Source organism: Microtus pennsylvanicus, chromosome 10 (assembly GCF_037038515.1).
Source record: "Microtus pennsylvanicus isolate mMicPen1 chromosome 10, mMicPen1.hap1, whole genome shotgun sequence".
Classification (NCBI taxonomy): Eukaryota; Metazoa; Chordata; class Mammalia; order Rodentia; family Cricetidae; genus Microtus; species Microtus pennsylvanicus.
The window spans coordinates 91,901,659-91,922,082 of NC_134588.1; the positions used below are offsets into that span (position 1 = coordinate 91,901,659).

The 20,424-nt window shown below is 42.5% G+C and overlaps 1 protein-coding gene across 1 annotated transcript in view; it reads left to right on the top strand.

The window, feature by feature from the left end:
* The window catches only part of Copa (coat protein complex I subunit alpha), a 48,829-nt gene extending 33,832 nt beyond the window's left edge, over window positions 1–14,997 (top strand). The window contains exons 15-33 of the mRNA XM_075989147.1: window positions 357–496; window positions 1,040–1,125; window positions 1,229–1,367; window positions 2,238–2,400; window positions 2,499–2,645; window positions 4,122–4,311; window positions 4,808–4,903; window positions 6,533–6,621; window positions 6,809–6,932; window positions 8,468–8,557; window positions 9,092–9,201; window positions 10,007–10,084; window positions 10,257–10,325; window positions 10,873–11,009; window positions 11,277–11,463; window positions 11,547–11,657; window positions 12,349–12,510; window positions 13,712–13,906; window positions 14,336–14,997. Of these exons, the coding sequence (XP_075845262.1) occupies window positions 357–496; window positions 1,040–1,125; window positions 1,229–1,367; window positions 2,238–2,400; window positions 2,499–2,645; window positions 4,122–4,311; window positions 4,808–4,903; window positions 6,533–6,621; window positions 6,809–6,932; window positions 8,468–8,557; window positions 9,092–9,201; window positions 10,007–10,084; window positions 10,257–10,325; window positions 10,873–11,009; window positions 11,277–11,463; window positions 11,547–11,657; window positions 12,349–12,510; window positions 13,712–13,906; window positions 14,336–14,395 (2,373 nt within the window). The 3' untranslated portion in view covers window positions 14,396–14,997. The remainder of the gene's footprint in view (window positions 1–356; window positions 497–1,039; window positions 1,126–1,228; window positions 1,368–2,237; window positions 2,401–2,498; window positions 2,646–4,121; window positions 4,312–4,807; window positions 4,904–6,532; window positions 6,622–6,808; window positions 6,933–8,467; window positions 8,558–9,091; window positions 9,202–10,006; window positions 10,085–10,256; window positions 10,326–10,872; window positions 11,010–11,276; window positions 11,464–11,546; window positions 11,658–12,348; window positions 12,511–13,711; window positions 13,907–14,335) is intronic.
* The last annotated feature ends 5,427 nt before the right edge of the window (window positions 14,998–20,424 follow it).

Consider the following 20,424-nt stretch of genomic DNA (forward strand, 5'->3'; position numbering starts at 1 on the left):
AGAGAGGGGTGAGAGGCCATTAGATGTCTCAGTGGGTAAGGACCCTTTCCAAGGTAGATGACCTAAATACAATCCCTGGGAACTATGTAGAAGGAGAGAACTTACTTCTTCACTCTCTCCTCTACACATGGGCACATGGTGTGTGTACCCACATATGCATGAACGTTGAGCGAGGTGGGGAAGAAGTGAGACCAGACAGAGGTTAATAATAAGGCCCTGAAGACGATCTTGGAGCGATCAGCATGATGACTTGGACAGGGAAAGAGATTCTTTATTGAAAGAATAATTGCTGAGGGACGTCATTAGCTGTTACGTGACTTATTCGCCTCTTGTAACTCCACCTGTACTCATTTCAGCTTCTGATAAAGAATCTGAAGAATGAGATCACCAAAAAAATCCAGGTGCCCAACTGTGATGAAATCTTCTATGCTGGCACTGGCAACCTCCTGCTTCGGGATGCAGATTCCATCACACTCTTTGATGTCCAGCAGAAGCGGTAACATGGCAGATACCTCTGACAGACAGAGATGTAGTGAGGGAAAGTCGAAATCTTTACTAGGAGCTTTTTCCTAGGCTTACTATGTGGCGTAGCTGCTGCTTGTACTCTTCAAGACTGTCCATAGTTCTTCTTCTCCTTCCATGCAATCCTATCACCCTACGCATGCACTCTAGTGGTGTAGCAAGGGGCTATGTAGTTAGGTATTTTTATAATACATACCTAACGACAGATGCTTTCAGGTCGTAGAGTGAGAAGGACACAAGTTGAATAGCAGTTACTGTCCTTAAAGAATTTTATACTTTTAGTAGACTGATAGGTGTAAGTGCCTATAGGAGGGAATGGGGACAAAGAATGAGGAAGGGGGCAATGCAGAGTGTGAGTCAAAATATTTTAGCTCACTGACCTACAGTGCAGGCAATGTTTCCTTGGTGTTACATTGAGAAATTGAGTTTTACATTAATTAAAGATGGAAAAGACAGGTCTTAGCTTGAGACAAGGGAATTCGGCCAGTTTGTGATTACCTTTCTCTTGCTGTCCCAGGACTCTGGCATCAGTGAAGATTTCCAAGGTGAAATACGTTATCTGGTCAGCAGACATGTCTCATGTAGCACTGCTGGCCAAACATGGTAAGGCTTCATTATATCCACCGTCTTAGAGCCCACTTCCTCCCTGCCAGTCTGCTGCACTCACCCTGTCCGACAGAGCACTTATGCCCTTTGCCTCTTACAGCCATTGTGATCTGTAACCGCAAGCTGGATGCTCTGTGCAACATTCATGAGAACATTCGTGTCAAGAGCGGGGCCTGGGATGAGAGTGGGGTGTTTATCTATACCACAAGCAACCACATTAAATATGCCGTCACCACTGGGTAAGTTAATTATCTGGGACACAGTAGAAGAAAGTGTCTTCTTGAAATCACTGTGCTAGCTCAAGAAATATAACTGCAGTTCTCTGTTAACATTCTCCATGAAAAAGCTAGCAGGGCACCTATGTGCTAAAGACATTCATGTGGGCGGGTGTGGGCGTGTGGTGTGTATATAGAGGCAGGTTTTCACAGACTGGGTAACTTGAGTTCAAGCCCCAGATTCCTTCAAGTGGCTGGAGAGAACCATCTGCTTCTGAGAGTTATCCTCCAACACCCAACACACACATTATATACACATACATACACATATACATAAAAGTTCTTTCAAAACTTTAGGAAAAAAATATAAAGGATTGGGGAGGGACCAGTGATACAGTGCATCAGGTCTAAACAAAAATACTTTATGTGTGAGCCTGGCTAGCACCCTGAGTTTGATCCCAGAACTCTTGTATGAGTGAAAGGAGGGAGAGAATGGATTCCTTAGAGCTGAACTCTGCCTTCCACACATGCAGTGCGCACACATTTATATACATCATGGTCACATATGATTTGTAACATATTTAAGGGAGGCTGGTCAGTGGTAATGTGCTTTCCTAGAATGGCCAAGACTCTAGGTTCAATCCATTTTACTGCAAAACATAAAAAGTCCATGGCATCAGCTGGGTGGTGATGGCTCACACCTTTAATTCTAGCATTTGGGAGGCAGAGGCAGGCGGATCTCTGTGAGTTCGAGGCCAGCTTGGTCTACAGAGTGAGTTTCAGAGTAGCCAAGACTGTTTCACAGAGAAATCCTAACTTGAAAAACCAAAAAGAAAAAAAAGAAGAAGAAGCTGGGTTTCCTTGCACTTTGTGCCTTTCCCCCTCTATTCCTAGGGACCATGGGATCATCCGAACTCTGGACTTACCCATCTATGTGACAAGAGTGAAGGGCAACAATGTATACTGCCTGGACAGGGAGTGTCGTCCTCGGGTACTCACCATTGACCCCACCGAGTTCAAATTCAAGCTGGCCCTGATCAACAGGAAGTATGATGAGGTATGAAGCAGGGAGCCCTAATGGGAAGTGCTAAGAGGCTGTGCTCCTTTTTCCTGATAAGCAGCCTCTGCTTCCTGCTTCCCACACCAAATGTCTAGGTTCTGCACATGGTGAGGAACGCCAAACTCGTAGGCCAGTCAATCATTGCGTATCTCCAGAAGAAGGGTTATCCTGAAGTGGCCCTGCATTTTGTGAAGGATGAGAAAACTCGATTCAGCCTAGCTCTGGAGTGCGGAAACATCGAGGTGAGAGGGCTACAATCCTTGTCCCGGGTGGCTGTAGAGAAAGAGAGAGTTCCAGTCAGTGGAACGTAGTAGAGGGCTAGATGGGAAACTGTTCTCCAGAAAGTGGTATCCTGGCTTTGTGCCTTAGCCAGAGTGCAATTAGGATGTTTTTAGTTAAAGTGAGCCATTTTCTTCTTCTGTTTCTGAGTCTTCCATCTCTTCTTCTGCCACAGTATTTCCACTCTCATGATTATCTTCTTTTTCTTTCCTTCCTCCTTCCTTCCTTCTTCCCTTCCTTCCTCCTTTCCTTCCTTCTTCCTCCTTCCTTCCTCCCTTCCTCCCTTCCTTCCTTCCTTCCTTCCTTCCTTCCTTCTTCCTCCTTCCTTCCTCCGTTCCTTCTTCCTCCTTCCTTCCTTCTTTCCTTCTTCCTCCTTCCTCCTTCCTTCCTCCCTCCCTCCCTCCCTCCCTCCCTCCCTCCCTCCCTCCCTCCCTCCCTCCCTTCCTTCCTTCTTTCCTTCCTTCCTTCCTTTTTTTCTTTTGTCAAAGTTGAAGCAGGCTTTAATTAAATACTGGCCAGGAGGGTGAACTCTGGCCAGGTCCTCTACTGGGTTTGCAGGAAATGGCCTCTTTTTTTTGTTTGTTTTGTTTTTTCGAGACAGGGCTTCTCTGTAGCTTTGGAGCCAGTCCTGGAACTAGCTCTGTAGACCAGGCTGGCCTTGAACTCATAGAGATCCACCTGCCTCTGCCTCCTGAGTGCTGGGATTAAAAGTATGCACCACTACTGCCTGATGAAATGGCCTCTTTTTACTATTTTCAAACTGAACTCAAGAATTTCCAAGCTGGGCAGTAGTAGCACACACCTTTTAATCCCAGCATTTGGGAGGCAGTGGCAGATGGATCTCCAAGTTCAAGGCCAGCCTGGTCTACAAAATAAATTCCCAGACAGCCAGGATTGAAACACAGAAGAACTCTGTCTGGAAAACACAATTTAAAAAAAAGAAAAAGAAGAACTTCTAGTATTGAAGCAAGAAAGTAGAAATCCCAAGAATCTGCTTGTTTTCCTTGGTGCTTGGTATTGCTGGATGAAGTACTTAGGAATTGTTGAGGCACAGAGGGTACAAACATTGTTTCAAGGAGGAAAGGACCTAGGAAAGCTGCTTTTCAGCTGCATTTCTTTTCTTCTTAATATTTGCTCTGCCTTCTCTAAAGCACCTGTGTAGTTTCAGAGCTAGCAGATAGGAAATAAGACAGCATAAGCAAGGTCTGTCTCCGTGGAGTACGCAACTGATAGTGACTGTACTGTACAAGTAAATTTCAGAGGGCGAGAACACTGGAGTGAACCCAAATCACATTGTACATAGAATTCTGGATAGAGATAGATGGAAGTAGTGACTGCAAGTATAGAGAATTCCTTGGGAAATTCTTGGCAATGCTTTTGAGACTTTCCTGGTTTTGAGTCATAGTCTACACTAAACACTGACCATGGGAATTCTTTAGATTGCTCTAGAAGCAGCCAAAGCCCTGGATGACAAGAACTGCTGGGAGAAGCTGGGAGAAGTGGCCCTGCTACAGGGTAATCACCAGATTGTAGAAATGTGCTATCAGCGTACCAAAAACTTTGACAAACTTTCCTTCTTGTACCTTATTACCGGCAACCTGGAGAAACTTCGTAAAATGATGAAGATTGGTGAGTTCCTTTAAAACTAAGGTTGGGTGCCGGGCGGTGGTGGCGCACGCCTTTAATCCCAGCACTCGGGAGGCAGAGGCAGGCGGATCTCTGTGAGTTCGAGGCCAGCCTGGTCTACAAGAGCTAGATCCAGGGGGCTGGAGAGATGGCTCAGCGGTTAAGAGCATTGCCTGCTCTTCCAAAGGTCCTGAGTTCAATTCCCAGCAACCACATGGTGGCTCACAACCATCTGTAATGAGGTCTGGTGCCCTCTTCTGGCCTGCAGGCATACACACGGACAGAATATTGTATACATAATAAATAAGTTTTTAAAAAAAAAGAGCTAGATCCAGGACAGGAACCAAAAGCTACGGAGAAACCCTGTCTCGAAAAATCCAAAAAAAAAAAAAAAACTAAGGTTGGGAAGTCTGGAACTTGTGAGGAAGGAAGAAGGTAAATAGAGGAGAGAGGTCTCTAGAGAGAAGGCTTAAGTTGGTTTCTCGTTGACTTGATGCAGCTGAGATCCGAAAGGACATGAGTGGCCATTATCAGAATGCCCTATACCTGGGTGATGTGTCAGAGAGAGTACGAATCCTGAAGAACTGTGGACAGAGTAAGTATCTACCCACTACCCACCAACTTCCTTGAGACCTTTGGAAGTATTTTTTGGGAATTGCTCTTTATTGTAGTGCGTGTGTGTGTGTGTGAAAAATAATAGTATGTTTAATTTTTTTTTCCAAACCAAATGGTGGTGGAGCCAGACAAGGAGTCCTGTTTCTTAACTTGCACTGGAGAGATTAAACTCATGCAGTTTACAGGACTTGATTTGTTGTTGCTCTTGTTTGTTTGTTGACAACTTACTGTATACAAAATATGCTAGAATTTGAGATCCATTAAGGAACAAGTTCCAATCCTGAGTCCAATTCCCAACAATCACATGGTGGCTCACAACCATCTGTAATGAGATCTGGTGCTCTCTTGAGGAAGAGACCTGCTCAGTCATCCTTCTCAACTTAGACCAACTATGAAACCCAATATGGATAAGTTCAACAGAACCAACATATACAGGCTGCCCATGCATTGCCAGGGCATAAATTTCAAATTCATTCGTTTATTCATTCATTCATTCATTCATTCATTCCAAAGAAGGATACCTAAAATATAATTATTTTTTAATTTAATTTACTTTTAACAAACATTTAATTATAATAGACTCTAATAGAACACTTCTAGTCAGTGACAAAAGATGTGACAATGAACTCAGATGTTTAAGCAGGAATGGAATCAAGGGTCACAGTCATCAGGCACAACAAACAAGTTTCTTTTTACCAGATTTTTTTCATCCATGTTTTTAGCATGCTTCTTGGGCTGTTTCAGGGACTACTTGCCACATTTGTGATATCTATTGCCCCTTTCCAAGATATATTGTAAAACAGCTGAGGGAACCAACTCCCAACAGATTGTCCTCTGGTCTTCACATGTGTGCTGTGAGACTTCCACACAAACATGCATACACAATAAACATACAAAAAAATTTATAAGGGCTGGAGAGATGGCTCAGTGGTTAAGAGCACTGCCTGCTCTTCCAAAGGTCCTGAGTTCAATTCCCAGCAACCACATGGTGGCTCACAACCATCTGTAATGAGGTCTGGTGTCCTCTTCTGGCCTGCAGACATACACACAGACAGAATATTGTATACATAATAAATAAATAAATATTAAAAAAAAATTAATAAATAAAACATTCATCCCCTCACATTTGGAATATGGCTTAGCTTTGGTTCAGTGTGTTCTACTAAAGCTGCATTCAAAGGGTGGCCAGTACTGTAGACATACAAAGACCCAACAGGAGAAGAATACATTTCCACACTCACTTGTATGGGTGTGGGTGGTATTTGGGTCTTTGTTCTCCTTTGTCTGAGAGGCAGCATAATCTTGCCATGTTGCCTTTTCCATCATAAAATTCACAACATGGTACCTGGTTACCCTCAGAACAGGTAATCAAGATGACACCCAAATAGAATCCACAATTACTGTAAGCTGATCTTGGGTGTGACAGTTCATCACTTCCGATATATTCTGTATATTAGAAGCTAGTTAACAACCTCAGGCTGCACTTAGGGTTGGGTATTAGGAAGCATCTGGGTACTAGGAGATAGGGGTCACCCCCTCCCTCAGGAGTCTACTGAAATAACATTCTCTTGGGACTATAATTATACCACAAAGCCTGTGTTTTCTTTAGAATCCCTGGCCTATCTCACAGCTGCTACACATGGCTTAGATGAGGAAGCTGAGAGTCTGAAGGAAACATTTGACCCCGAGAAGGAGACAGTGAGTATTTACACATGTGTCTCTGATAACAGGATTCATTCTTATCTTGGGATAATTTAAAACCATAAATTTTACTCAGCAAACTATTGAGAGATGTCTAGGGGAAGCAGCATAACCTTTTCTGTGTGATGCTGTTGAGAGCCTGAGAGCTGTTCATCCTTAACGTCTCCATTATTCCACCTCTCAGATCCCAGAGATCGATCCTAATGCCAAGCTGCTCCAGCCTCCTGCACCTATCATGCCATTGGATACCAATTGGCCCTTATTAACTGTGTCCAAAGGGTTCTTTGAAGGCTCCATTGCCAGCAAGGGTAAGTGCTCATTTCTCCTCTAGCACTCTTGTTACTAGTTTTATAGAGAGCTATCCTAAATGGGTCTGAGTATATACTTAGTAGATTGCTTGCCTAGCATGTGGAACTCTGGGTTCAGTCCCTACCGTTATGCACATAACTGACACACACCTGCAATACCAGCTAGGGATGTAGAGGTAAGAGAATAAAAAATTCAAGGTCATCCTTGGCCACATAGTCAGTTTTAGGACAGTCTGAACTACATGAGACCATGTTTTAAAAACAAACAAACAAAAAACATTTTTAGAAGGTACCAGTAAGTAACAGTTTCATCTGTTCTTTTTGCTGTGTGAAGTTTCACAGAGCACTGAAATGCTAGCCAGGGCTAGGATGTAGTCTCACAAACTGAGGAAAAGTTTTTTGAGAGCATTAAAGAGAATGTGAGCCAGATGTGACACATACCTATACTCTCAGCAATTAGGAAGTTGATGCAGAGGAGACAAGAATTCAAAGCCAGCCATCACAGATTACATAACTAGTTTAAGGTCAGGCTGGGCCTCATGAAACCCTTTCTCGGCTCTCTAGCCCTACCCGCCCCCCCCACACACACACCTAAAACAAACAAACAAACAAAATAGAGTTTAGGGGCTAGAGAGGTGGCTCAGTGGTGGAGAGCAGTGTCTGCTCTTCCAGAGTTCAATTCCCAGCACCCACATGGTGACTCACAACCATCTGTAGTGGGATTGATGCAGAGCACTTACATACATAAAATAAAAAACAGAAAATGTTTTAGAAATTTAGAAAATGATGTAGGTGGTGGCTGTGCTACCCTGACATCTGGGAAGACTTTGTTGTGTTTCTCTAGTTCACCATGCTTGCAGTCATCTCCTCTCACTGTTTCCTTTTCATTGTGGGCTGTGTGTGTCTGTGGACAAATATTTCAGGAAGAAGTTCCTGGAGTGGGCAGTCAGAGACAGCCAGGTTTTGGTAATAGGGAGTTAGTTCTCTCCTACCTCAACAGGGATTGAACCCAGGGCCGCATGCATAACAAACAAGCTCTCTACCACTGAACTACAGCAACCTCTGGTTATCTCTCCTATTTCCTCGCTTTGTGGAACCTGTTGCAAGTTAGTATAACATATATACAACAGGAACAATAACTCATAATATATGGATGGCAACTTTGGAAATGGCTTAGTCAGTAAAGTACCTGCCATGCAAGAGTGAGGACCTGATTACAATCAGCACTGTAATTGCAGCTACTCACATACACACACATTTAAAAAAAAAGACAATTGGACAGAGCAGAACAGGACAGCACCTTGGCAGTTACTGTTTCTTTGTTTGTTTTTTTGTTTGTTTTGTTTTGAGACTTAACACAGTAACACATGTTTACTGACATTCAGAGTTACCACTTTCTAAGTGGACAGCACACACTCCTGAGGACACAGCCCGGAGCAACTGCTTTTGAAAGCACACGCGCCTTGCCTGTAGAGGAGATCAAGACTTAAGACTTGCTAGTCTCTGATATCTCCCTTCTGTCCTTTCTTTGGTAGGGAAGGGAGGAGCATTGGCTGCTGACATTGACATCGACACTGTTGGTACTGAAGGCTGGGGAGAGGATGCGGAACTACAGCTAGATGAAGGTAGGAATGCTGTTTTAGGGCTCTTCTGAGATGATAGGCTCCATTGTAAATGGACCTTTCCTGTCCCGACCACCTGTCCCCAAGTACCTGGCAACTGCTTCCTAAATTATTATGCAGGCTTCTATTAATTATAAATGCTCAGGCTTATTACTAACTTTTACATTTTAAGTTAACCCATATTCCTTATTTACTCTCTGCCACATGGTGGTCCCTTTATTAGCTTGGCATGTTTATCTCCTGCTCCTCCGTGTCTGGCTGGCAACTCCAGACTCTGCCTTTCTCCTTCCCAGCATTCTCAGTGTGGCTCTCCTGCCTAACCTTATTCTGTTCAATTATTGGCTAGTCAGCTTGTTTATTAAACCAATCACAGCAACGAATCTTCGCAGTGCACAAAGGGGTTATTCCACAGCACTCCATGGGTATTTGTGCAGCAATCTGTAAGCTTCTAACTCATGGATCAATAGGATCCTAATATTTTTTTTTTCTGACTATGCTACCACCCAAATCTATTTTGATCCTGAATTTTCCTTACAGATGGATTTGTGGAGGCTCCAGAAGGTTTGGGAGAGGATGCTCTTGGCAAGGGACAAGAAGAAGGAGGTGGCTGGGATGTAGAAGAAGATCTGGAGCTGCCACCTGAGCTGGTGTGTGAAGTTCCTGCTCTGGAATTTCTTTCCTTTTCACCCTCTGAAAACTAGAGGGGTGTGCTCTCTGTCTGTCTGTCTGTCTCTCTCTCACACACACCCCTCTCACACTGTGCCTATCCTGAAGTGTCCACAAAGGAGGGGGTCCAGAACAGCCTCCTATTCTGGTATATATCTCTGATACATTTTGTAAGAGGAGAGCCAGAGTCTGTGGCCTTGTTTCCCTTCTCATGTAGCATAAGAGAAGGGGATGCAGTTTCCCTCTATATGATACTTGTCTTCCACTTGAAAGAGGGGAGTGTTTGAAATCTGAGTTGGAGATTTTGGTATGTTTTCATTTTGGTGAGGTGGCTCCCTATTCTATCCCTCTTATAATGTCACCTTTCTCCTCTAGAGGTAAGCATCTAAAAGGTTGTATCTTTTTTGTCCTTGGTGAGATGGTTCCCATTGTCTCTCTCCCATAACCATCACATCTTTTCTTGAACAGAGGTAGGTGTCTAAATGGTTGTGTCTTGAATTCATCAGAACACCAGTACCTGGACAGTTTTTTAAATGTCTTAATTTGGGACCTACAAACAAGTCAGTTGTAGGGCGCTTGCCTGCCATGCACAAAACCTTTGTTTTGATCCCCACAATATGTAAATCAGGCACAGCGGAATAGCATGTGACCATTATCCTAGCACTAGGTTGAGGCAGGAGGAGTTTTTGCTACATGGAGAGTTTGAGGTTTTGTCAGACTCTGTTTAGACAAATAAATAAAGCCTTTGTTTTTATTTGTTTGTTTGTTTCTTTTTTTTTCTTTTAGGATGTACCCTCTGGGGTCACCAGTGGTGCTGAAGATGGGTTCTTTGTGCCCCCCACCAAGGGAACAAGCCCAACTCAGGTAAGCAGAAAAACACAATTATACAGGGATGAGTGCTTCTGAGCTGGTTAATATTTGGTTACTGTGTAAAATATATATATATATATTGGCTACTTTTAACAGAGATGGAGGAGGAGAATTGGAAAGAGAAAGGAAATTTTTCATTTTGCTTAGGTTTTCTGTTTCTTACTAGATCTGGTGCAATAACTCTCAGCTTCCAGTTGATCACATCCTGGCAGGTTCTTTTGAAACAGCCATGCGGGTAAGTCTTTAAAAATCTTGATCTTCTCTCCTAAGTGTCTTATCCGGAGTTCCAGGGAGAATAGTTGATTATCTATTTAACCACATGGGAATGGTTTTTGTTGTTGTTGTTTGTTTGTTTGTTTTGAGACAGGGTTTCTCTGTGTAGCCCTGGCTGTCCTGGATCTCAGAACTCACTCGTGCACACTGTATCAAATGTTATGATGACAATAGCACCTATATCAATGATTATTTATTGTCTCTATGTATGGATTTTTTAAAAATACTTTATGTAGATATTTAAATGGAGTAGATCCTGTATTTTAGTAATGAGGAAAAAGTACAGAGAAGTAAAATACCTTGCCCAAGTTTGACTTAATTTTTAATTGGTAGAAAACAAATCCTCCAGTACTCTAGCGGCAGAGGCAGGTGGATCTCTGTGAGTTCGAGGTCATCCTGGTCAGGACAGAGAGTTCAGGACAGCCAGAGCCACATAGAGACACCTTATCCTGAAAAACCAAACAAAGAAAGAAAACAAATCCTTGTGTTTCTCTTTTCTTGTTTGCTAGCTTCTTCATGACCAGGTGGGAGTAATCCAGTTTGGCCCCTATAAGCAGCTTTTCCTGCAGACATATGCTCGAGGCCGCACCACCTATCAAGCCCTTCCCTGCTTGCCATCCATGTATAGTTACCCTAATCGCAATTGGTAAGGTCCCATTACTCCTTGCTACCTACTCCAAGTTGGAGTAAACACTTCAGATGGTAGCCACAGTGACATGGAATTGCCCCAGAGCTAAGGTTTCTGAAAGAAAGGATCTGTGGCTTGTTACTTTGGAGTTTGGTTTTTTACCAGCTGCCATCCTATTCCCAGCTACTTTCACAGTAGGGTTGTTGGTGATTGTGTTTGCTAGAAACAGGGCATGAGTCCTTGGCTCTTGACTGTCCTATTTTCTTCATAATTTTCCCTTTTCAGGAAGGATGCAGGGCTAAAGAATGGTGTACCAGCTGTGGGCCTAAAGCTTAATGACCTGATCCAACGATTGCAGCTGTGCTACCAGCTCACCACAGTTGGCAAGTTTGAGGAAGCTGTGGAAAAATTCCGTTCCATCCTGCTCAGTGTGCCTCTTCTTGTTGTGGACAATAAACAGGAGATTGCAGAGGTAGGAGAGTCTAGCCACTTGCTCTGTCCTGGGTACCTCCATAGTCTTGTCTGTGTCATGACTGTCTTCTGCAACCTCTTCAGGCCCAGCAGCTCATCACCATCTGCCGAGAATATATTGTGGGTTTGTGCATGGAGATAGAAAGGAAGAAACTGCCTAAGGAGAGCCTGGACCAGCAGAAGCGCATCTGCGAGGTAAGATGTGTGGAGCCAGTGCTGCAAAGGCGCTGTCCCCATAGCCCTCCGTTACATCTAAAGTGTTTGGTTCGGAACTTTATTGGCTTTGGGGAGGAAGGAAAAATGGAGTTCATCTCCTTGAAGAGGTACTCCATTTCTCCACCCTGTTCCTCAGATCATCAGTTCTCATATTTTAAGAGGTAGAACTAATCTCTGTTTAAAAGTCTATCATGGGGCCGGGCGATGGTGGCGCACGCCTTTAATCCCAGCACTCGGGAGGCAGAGGCAGGCGGATCTCTGTGAGTTCGAGACCAGCCTGGTCTACAGAGCTAGTTCCAGGACAGGCTCCAAAGCCACAGAGAAACCCTGTCTCGAAAAACAAAAAACAAAAACAAAAAAAAAAAAAAAAGTCTATCATGGGGGGCTGGAGAGATGGCTCAGAGGTTAAGAACATTGCCTGCTCTTCCAAAGGTCCTGAGTTCAATTCCCAGCGACCACATGGTGGCTCACAACCATCTGTAATGGGTCTGGTGCCCTCTTCTGGCCTGCAGGCATACAGACAGAATATTGTATACATAATAAATAAATAAATATTTAAAAAAAAAAAGTCTATCATGTTTGCTTTCTGTTGTGGTGTTCTTTTATGATTGTGTAGCTGTTTATAAACAGCTGAATATCAGTCTGCCTTGTGTTCTTTTCTGTCCACTAGATGGCAGCCTATTTCACACACTCAAACCTGCAGCCTGTGCACATGATCCTGGTGCTGCGTACAGCCCTCAATCTTTTCTTCAAGCTCAAAAACTTCAAGACAGCTGCCACCTTTGCCCGGCGCCTGCTGGAACTTGGGCCCAAGCCTGAAGTGGCCCAACAGGTACAGTAGAATTCCATCAGTGACTTTAGGGGGACCAGATGGAAGGAGTAGAGGCCCAAGATACTTGTCTCTGAAACAAAACAACAGTAGTCAACCTGAAAGAAAAAGAAAAATAGAATATCACTCTCTGACCACTTACTGACCTTTAACCTTGAAACTAGAGTAATAATTTATTCAGATATGGCATTGGGTAATTGACATTCTGAAATACTCTATATAGATATTTAAATGGAGTGGAGCCTATAATTACCTGTATTTTAGTAATGAGAAAGCAATACAGAAAAATAAAATACCTTACCCCAATTTGACTCAATGCTTTTTTTCTATGTAGATCTGACTATCCTGGAATTCACTATGTAGACTAGGCTGGCCTTGAACTCACAGAGGTCTGCCTGCCTCTGCCTCCCCAGTACTAGGATTAAAAACATGCTCTACCACACCTGGATTTAATTTTTAATTTGACATTTGTGCTACATCTCACTGCTCCATCACTTTGCAACCTAAAAGTGCATCTATAGATAATGCATCTATCCTTAAGTTACAGTGCACCTGCAGATAATGCATCTGTCCTTAAACTAGTGTACCTGCAGATAATGCATGAGTTGTTAAACTCCAGTGCACCTGAAGATAATGCATCTGTCCTTAAGTTACAGTGCACCTGCAGATAATGCATCAGTACTTAAGCTCCATCTTGACTTCTTGTACTTATACAGATTCCATTATCTGTGCCATCTAAAAACATTCCTCTTGGGCAATAGAAATTTGTTTTAACTCTTTCTGGGGCCCAAGCCTAATAATCTAATCCCCAGACTTTGTTAGATTGTGACTTTAGAGCAATGGAGCCATGTGGAGAAAGATTTCACTGTGTATCCCAAACCTACCCTCAAACTCCTGAATCTCCTGTTTCTGCCTCCTGAGTGCTACGGAGAAGCAATGGCAATTGTTAATTTTTCACATACATCCTATACACAGGACAGTGCCTGTATTCCTGTAGTACAGTTACTTTTGTTGTTGTATTCTGTTTTTTGAGACTGGGTCTCAGTATGTAACTCAGGCTAGCCTGGAACTTGAGACCCTCCTGCTCGTAAGTGCTGACATTGTAGATTTAGACCATCATGCCCAGCATATAGTTGTATTTGTAGCAGAGATTATTTGTGCTGCTTTCTGTCTTCTTAAATAAAATGTTCCTTCCCTCTTCTAGACCAGAAAAATCCTGTCTGCCTGTGAGAAGAACCCCACAGATGCCTGCCAACTCAATTATGACATGCACAACCCCTTTGACATTTGTGCTGCATCTTACCGGCCCATCTACCGTGGAAAACCAGTGGAGAAGTGTCCACTCAGTGGGGCCTGCTATTCCCCTGAGTTCAAGGGGCAAATCTGCAGGGTCACTACAGTAAGTACCATCCTCAAGAATATGTCTAGGAGCTGGGCAGTGGTGGCACACGCCTTTTATCCCAGCACCCAGGAAGGCAGAGGCAGGCCGATCTCTGTGAGTTTGAGGCCAGCCTGGCCTGGTCTACAGAGTGAGTTCCAGGACAGGCTCCAAAGATACACAGAGTAACCCTCTCTCAGGGGGAGAAAAAAAAAATGTGTCTAGGAGGGGAGGGGCAGAAGAAAAAAGGAAACAGTGGTTGGTTTCTCTCTTTGTGTTTGCCCCAGCTCCTTGAGGCAGTGGTACTGGGGAGACCTCAAGCTTCTGCTCACTGTTCACTTCTCAGCACCAGCCATCCTCTGACTGCTCATTGTGGGGTGTCGGGACTAACCTTTCTGGGGTTTTCAGCCTTGTTAATCTCTAACTTGATCCTCTTTTCCACTTCCACAGGTGACAGAGATTGGCAAAGATGTGATTGGTTTGAGGATCAGTCCTCTTCAGTTCCGCTAAGACCCCTTGGGTTAATCACATATTGTTCCCTCAGAGTGTAGCCTCCAACCTCCCACTCTCCCCTTACACTCACACTTCAGCTTGTTGACATTTGGTTCTCCCTAAAATTTCATGTCCTTCTCTTCTATGGCAAATGAGAATTTCCAAGCCCGACTTTGTGGCTAGTCCAGCAGACCTCCCTCCTGAAGGTGGCTGTGGCTGTGATCATAGAGGGCTTTGCCTTGCAGCTTGGGTCTTGCAAGAGACAAATGAAAACCTTGTGCTGAATGTTTGTTTAGCAGATTCTTTCAGTATTTATTCCTCTCTTACCATCACCTTTGTTTCCATTCCACTAGGAAACAGTGTAATGTAAAAAAAAAAAATGCCATTTTTCCTCAGCCACACGAAATTCCTTCCTAACAATCTTGTATTTTCCTTGGGCATTTAATTGGTCATCAATAGGTTCCTGATCTCTGTGGGTCCAGACGCTTGCAGTCTGAAAAGAAGTCTTTTTTTTATTATTTGCAAAATGTATACCATTTCTTGTTGACTTGTTTCTGTCCTTTATTACCATTGTTCTTGTGTTTTATTGCTCACACTAAATAAAATAAATTTCTAAGAGAGCTCCTTGGTTTGCTGTTTTCTTCTTGGACACTTATTTTCATGTCCCTGTTCACATCCATGTATCTCTCTCACGAAAACAAATTCTTTACTTGAGAATCTTTTTTTTTTTTTATGTGTAGTGTTCTGTCTTTATATATGCCTGCAGGCCAGAAGAGAGCACCAGATCTAATTATAGATGGCTGGGAGCCATCATGTGGTTACTTGGAATTGAACTCAAGACCTTTGGAAGAGCAGGCAGTGCTCTTAACCACAGAGCCATCTCTTCAACCCTCTATATACACTGCAAAGAGAAAAATGATACTGTTTTTTTAGTTCTACATTGTTAGACAATGGTAAAAAGAGTTCTCTTGGGGCTGGAGAAATGGCTCAATAGTTAAGCACACTGACTGCTCTTCCAGAGGACCCAGCTTCAGTTCCAGCACCCATATGGCAGCTCACAATTGTCTAACTCCAGTTCTAGGGAATTCGACACTCACACAGACATAAATGCAGGCAAAACACCAATAAAATAAAATTTAAAAAAAAAAGAATTCTCTGTTCCATTTTTTTCTGCAACTTTTTTACCTATTGCTAATTACAGCCAGTATTTGCTGAGCACCTATCTGTCCATCACTGTTGTATTTGACATATTCACATAGAAGATAATTAGATAAATAAACTATATATTTACAGTAAGCACATGGTTGTCTTAGCGTCTTTTCCCATTGCTGCAATAAAATCCCCTGACAAAAGCAACTTCAGGGAGAAAAGACCAATTTGACTCACAATTCCAGCTTAAATTGTCACTGCAGGGAAGTGAAGGTAGCCAGAATCTGAAGCAGCCAGAGAGCAGGAATTCAAGGAGTCCTGCCAGTAATCAACTAGAGGTTTCTTCTTGGTTTTTTTTTTTTTTTTTTTTTTGTGTGTGTGTGTGTGTGTGTGTGTGTGTTTTGGTTTTGAGTCAGGGTCTCACTTAGCTGGGCTGGAACTTGTTATATAGACCTGGCAGGCCCTGAACTGACAAGAATGGAGAAAAAGGAGATGTCTATCTCTTTTCAATACCAACACTCTGGAGGCAGAGGCAAGAAGCTTTCTCCTTTAAATTCAGGACCTCAGACACAGCAAATGCTGCTGCCCACAGTGGGCAGGTCTTTCCATTATCAATTAATTAAATAATTCTTCACAAACATTCCCTGAGGTCCTTTTTAAAAATAAATATTTGGGTTTTTTTATTTTTTGGTTTTTTGAGACAGGGTTTCTCTGTATAGCTTTGGATCCTGTCCTGAAACTTACTCTATAGATCAGGCTGGCCTCGAAACTCAGAGGTTTGCCTTTCTCTGTCTCCCGAGTGCTGGGATTAAAGGTGTGCGCTACCACTGACCCACTTGCTTATTTATTTACTTATTTGTGTATTTGTTTCCATAGAGGTGAGAAGAAGGTATTGGATGGATCTCCTGGAACTGGAGCCATAAATGGTTGTAAGCACCATGTGTGCACCGGGCATCAAACCCAAGTCCACTGGAAGAGTAACCAATGCTCGTAACCACTAAACCATCTTTCCAGCCCCTCAGAGGTCCTACCAGGTGATTTTAGATTATGTCAAATTGATAGACTATCAAAATTGTCAATAGGGCATTTTGCCTATTGTAAATAGTAATATTTACTAAATTAATTGGGGAAATGATATGTTACTCCATTGAGTTAAAATACAAACATACAGGCCCAGCCTGGTGGCTCCATCTGTTCTAGCACTTGCAAGGTAGAAACAGGACCAAAGGTTTAAGAGCAGCCAGACTTGGTGGCACATGCCTTTAATCCCAGCAATTCGGAGGCAGAGTCAAACCTCTGAATTCAAGACCAACCTGATCCAGTCTACATAATGAGTTCCAGTCAGCCAAGCACTACGTAATGAAATCCTATCCCCAAAAACCTAAAAAAGTTAAATATCAGAGACTAGAGAGATGTCTCAGCAGTTAAAAGCATTGGCTGCTATTCAGAGTGACCAGTTTGAACTCCACAACACCCATATGGTAGCTGAACCATCCATAGCTTCAGTTGCAGGGGATCTAACTTACCCTTCAGGTAACCACAGGTACTGAACGTACATGGTGCACAAACCTACACCCCCGTCAAAACATTCAACCACACAATAATCATTAAATTCAGGATAACCCCAGCTATTTTAGAGCCAGCCTGGACTACCCTATCTCAAAAACAACAAAATAGATTAGAGAGGTGGCTCGGCAGTTAAGAGCAAGTATTGTGTTGTGATTTAAAAAGCACAAGAGAGATGCCACATGGTAGAGCTCACATGGAGGTTTTTTTTTAAAATTAATTTTGCCAGAAGAGGGTACCGGATCTCATTATAGATATTGTGAGCACCATGTGGTTGCTGGGAGTTGAACTCAGGACCTCTGGAAGAGCAGCCAGTGCTCTTAATCTCTGCGCCATCTCTCCAGCCCCGTTTTTTTTTTTTTTTTAATTTAGGGAAAGGGAACATAAAAGGGGGAGAGTAGGGGACCGGCTTCTAGTTTCAGAAGTGGCAGAAGGAGAGAGAGGCAGGTGATGTGGGATTCTCCTCTGTATGCTATGAATACCATTGATTAATAAAGAAACTAGCTTGATCTGATAGGGTAGAACAGAGCTAGGTGGGAGAAACTAAACTGAATGCTGGGAGAAAGAAGGCAGGGTCAGAGAGAAGCCATGTAGTCCTGCTGGAGACAGATGCTGGAACTTTACCCAGGTAAGACACAGCCTTGTGGCGATACACAGATTAATGGAGATGGGTTAATTTAAGATATGAGTTAGCCAGAAATACGCTTAAGCTATTGGCCAAATAGTATTGCAAATAATATGGTTTCTGTGTGATTATTTCAGTACTGAGCAGCTGGAAACAAACAAGCAGCCTCATACTACAAATTGGTGCACTGTCATTGACTATATCCTTGTAAAACCTCAGAAAGCTTAGAAAGTAATTCTAGGTGCAAAGAACAGTGTTAAGCATGGCTTCTTGGTAACCCAGCTGCTGGTGGCATGCTGCAGCTCCTTTAAGAGAGGTCTTACTGATTCAGTAGTAGCAGGGAAAAAAAGCCGCTCTTTTTTTAAATGGTGGCTTCATGGGCCTTGTTGCCAGTACAAACTCTGACGAGGTCCAGCTATGGGGCATTTAAATAGGGTTTGTGAGTGGAGTGCTACAACTTGCTTAATGGCAACATAGACATGCTATGTACCTGAAAATGGGGCTATGAGCATGGCTTGCTCTAAACAGACCTCTGCTCCACCATGTTGGACTGAGTGAAGCAAAAAGACAGAGCAGCCTAGCTGTTTAGCATTTAAAGAAGCCATCCTGGTCAAAAAAGGATTACAGATAGGCAATAAGGACATATTCAGGTATAAAGACCTATAAATGAGACACAGTGTTTTAAAAATGTACATACACTTGGGAGAGAAGAAAAAATGAGAATAAATGTAATATAAAAGAATACAGGCAGTCATAGATTAAAGGAGTAAAGATAATAAAATAAATATTAAACTTGTAGAAAAAATAATAGAATAAGAAAAATATAAGTCATGTAAAGATGGAATATACACAGAGAGTCTAGATTATGTATATTACTGTGTTTTCTTTGAATTTTTTGATTGTGAATGAGCTAAGTACAGAGAGACATTTCATTGTACATACTGTTAAACTAAACCAGCATATATACTCTAAAGGTATCTTGACTTCAAAATTTGGGTCTAAAGATATCTTGCTTTGGAAAAGAAGTTCTTTTTTTTTTTTTTTTGGTTTTTCAAGACAGGGTTTCTCTGTAGCTTTGGAGCCTGTCCTGGAACTCCCTTTGTAGACCAGGCTGGCCTCGAACTCACAAAGATCCTCCTGCCTCTGCCTCCCAAGTGCTAGGATTAAAGGCATGCGCCACCACCGCCCGGCAGTTCTTTTTTTTTTTTGTTTCCACAGAGGATGAGAACCTATGGAATCCTTCCAGACTAATGTGGTTTGATGGACCAAGAGCCCCTGAAAGGTCGCCTTGAATACCCCCCCAAACAAATAACTTTGCCCAACATAAAGCAGGAAGCAGTTTGGAGAAGAACTATGCCCATATTCCCAAATATTGTTTATAAATGTTCCTTTACATTTTAAAGGGGAATATGATATAGAGATTTGCATTGGTATGGATCTTGATCTATTGATACAAATTTAAGGTCAATTTTGTGTGTGTGTGTGTGTATATATATATATACACACACACACACACACACACATATATATGCTCTTGATTAAGATATTGTGTTTGTGCAGCTCATCTAAAAATGTAATGTATAATTAAGAAATATAGGTTAATAGATAATCATCTCTAATAGTCAAGCTTATAGTCATGTTAGTTACATTTTCCAGATGTGCAGAGATATATTTCAGATGGATAGGCATTCTTCAAACCTTTCAAAGACTACAGAATACGACATTTAAAATGTTTTAAGAACTTAGGACTTAGCCGGGCGATGGTGGCGCACGCCTTTAATCCCAGCACTCAGGAGGCAGAGGCAGGGGGATCTCTGTGAGTTAGAGACCAGCCTGGTCTACAGAGCTAGTTCCAGGACAGGCTCCAAAGCCACAGGGAAACCCTATCTCGAAAAACCAAAAAAAAAAAAAAAAAAAGAACTTAGGACTTTTCATGACAGTAAGACACATGTGCTCCTGGAAGCACCAAATTACTTCAAGAGGAAGATGAACATCGAAGAGGCTCCTTATGGAGTTGGTTAGTCATTTGGACAAGAAACTACTCTCGCCTGGACTGCTTGATATTATGCTGTATGAACTGGACATTCAGGACCCACAGAAAAATGACTGCTGAACTTGCCTAAAGGTGAGATGGTCCTTCAGGGTTCCTGCTACATGAAAGAATCTGCCAGACATTCTGTAGGAAATAGAAGAAATCAACTGATGAACTTTACCATTACAAGGCAGAACAGATCTTCAAATTTCCTACTTTGTGGAAAAGTCTGCTAGATACTATGGGCCTATAGGCTGAAGATGGATGCTCCAACAATATAGAAGAACTTAGGGTGACTGTTCAGGCAGCGAGATGTCTCTGTCGATTCTAGAGTTATTTGAAGTTGTTTACAATACCCTTCCTGTTTACTTAGGTAATATTATATCCTTCTGGAGTCTTTGATGGAGTTGAAGAATATATAGTTTTCCTTAGTTATGATAAAAGATAAAGTAGATATAAATATTCTAACTGTAATTCTTGCTTGATACCTGTTCTGTGTAATTTTACTATGTTAAAGTTCAAGCCTTACTTTTTATTTAAACATAAAAAGGGAGGTGATGTGGGATTCCCCTATGTATGCTTTGAATACCATTGATTAATAAGGAAACTGCTTTGAGCCTACTGCAGAGCAGGACAGAGCAGAGCTAGGCAGGGAACACTAAACTGAATGCTGGG